General features: G+C 41.7%; 1 protein-coding gene across 1 annotated transcript; it reads right to left on the bottom strand.

Annotated features, from left to right (window-relative positions):
• Positions 1-436: 436 nt before the first annotated feature.
• Positions 437-1381, bottom strand: LOC311608642 (olfactory receptor 4A5-like; the record flags this gene model as incomplete). Its single annotated transcript, XM_084801213.1, has 1 exon — positions 437-1381. The coding sequence occupies one exon, from the start codon at positions 1379-1381 to the stop codon at positions 437-439; it is 945 nt and encodes a 314-aa protein (XP_084657339.1).
• Between the last annotated feature and the right edge of the window lie 205 nt (positions 1382-1586).

Raw genomic sequence — 1586 nt, 5'->3', positions numbered from 1 at the left:
TCAGAGGTCACGGAGACTGAAAAGGACACCCTCTAACAATACAGAACTCTTAGCAGAGGGCAGGGAACACTAGTACACCCACAAAATCTTTGACCCAAAATTTGCCCTGCAGGATGGGCAGGGATAAAAAATATAGCAGAGATTGAGGGAATGTCCAACCAATTCCTGGTCCACTTGAGTCCTGCTCCATGGGAGAAAGCCAACCCCTGCCACCATTATGTCATGGCTGCCCACGTTTGTAATCCCAGCATTTGGGGAGACAGAGGAAGGCAGATCAGTTTGAGTTTGAGGCCTGCCTGATCTATAAAGTAAGTCCAAGACAGCCAAGGCTACACAGTGAAACCCTGTCTCAGAAACTTCCTAGTGAATTTATTGAACAAGCATAATCATTGCAATCACTTACTGTCTGGTTGTTGCCTTAGAATGACTATCTTCTTTAGCAATTTGACTTCTTTACTCTATTTGAATGCAACATTTTAGAACAGAGTTTTAACATAGAACTTTTTATCTCTGAATTTCTCAAGGCATATATTAGTGGGTTCAACATGGGAGTGACAACTGTATAAAAAATAGTTACTGATTTATCAATAGGAAAATTGGAAATAGGTCTCACATACATGAAAATGCAAGGAACAAAAAATAGGATGACCACCATGATATGAGAACTGCAGGTGGACAGGGCTTTGCGCCGCCCTTCCTGGCTGTGAGTCTTAAGAGAGTTTAGAATGATTCCATAGGAAGCTAAGAGAATAATGAAGACCACCATACAGATTGCTCCATCATTGGCAATGACAGTAAGACCAAGGAAGTAGGTGTCAGTGCACACAAGCACCAACAATGGATACATGTCACAGGCAAAGTGGTCAATGACATTGGGGCCACAGAAAGGAAGGTCATAAACAAAGAGAACTTGAGCCACAGAGTGTGAAAACCCTCCAATCCAGGTTGCCACCAACAGGAGGATACAAACCCGATGATTCATGATGGCCAAATAGTGCAGTGGCTTACAGATGGCAACATAGCGATCAAAGGCCATTGCCACCAGAAGGAAGATCTCAGTTGCCCCAAATAAGTGTTCTACAAAGAGTTGACCCATGCAAGCTGTGAAGGAGATGGTCTTTCTATTATAGAGTAAGTCTATAATCAACTTGGGAGAGATGGCAGTGGAATAAATAGCATCCATGACTGATAGAGAGGCGAGGAAGAAGTACATTGGGGAGCCCAAGGAGGGGCTGGCAATGATGGTCACCATAATTAGCAAGTTGCCTGCCATGGTCACAATGTACATGAGTAAAAACATGATAAATAATGCTTTTTGCCCAACAGGATCCTGAGTGAGACCCAATAGGATAAATTCTGTAACACTGTTATTCTTTCCCATTTACTCTTCTATGAGTCTTTTCAGAGACGGAGCAGGAACACAGGACCTGCCATTAATTGTGAACAAGATCATGAATATGTTTTGTCATACAACACATCTTCACTACCATTTTATGGGATTAACTGGAGTCAAATGTTTAGTAAGCATCTACTGAGTTTCTCTTGAAAATATCATCATAGAACTCTTATTAATAATGTCATAAGAA

The sequence above is a fragment of the Acomys minous genome, assembly GCF_964271855.1.
Source record: "Acomys minous genome assembly, chromosome: 11".
Lineage (NCBI taxonomy): Eukaryota > Metazoa > Chordata > Mammalia > Rodentia > Muridae > Acomys > Acomys minous.
The sequence above is the reverse complement of the archived record's forward strand: the minus strand, read 5'-3'. Positions and strand labels throughout refer to the sequence as shown.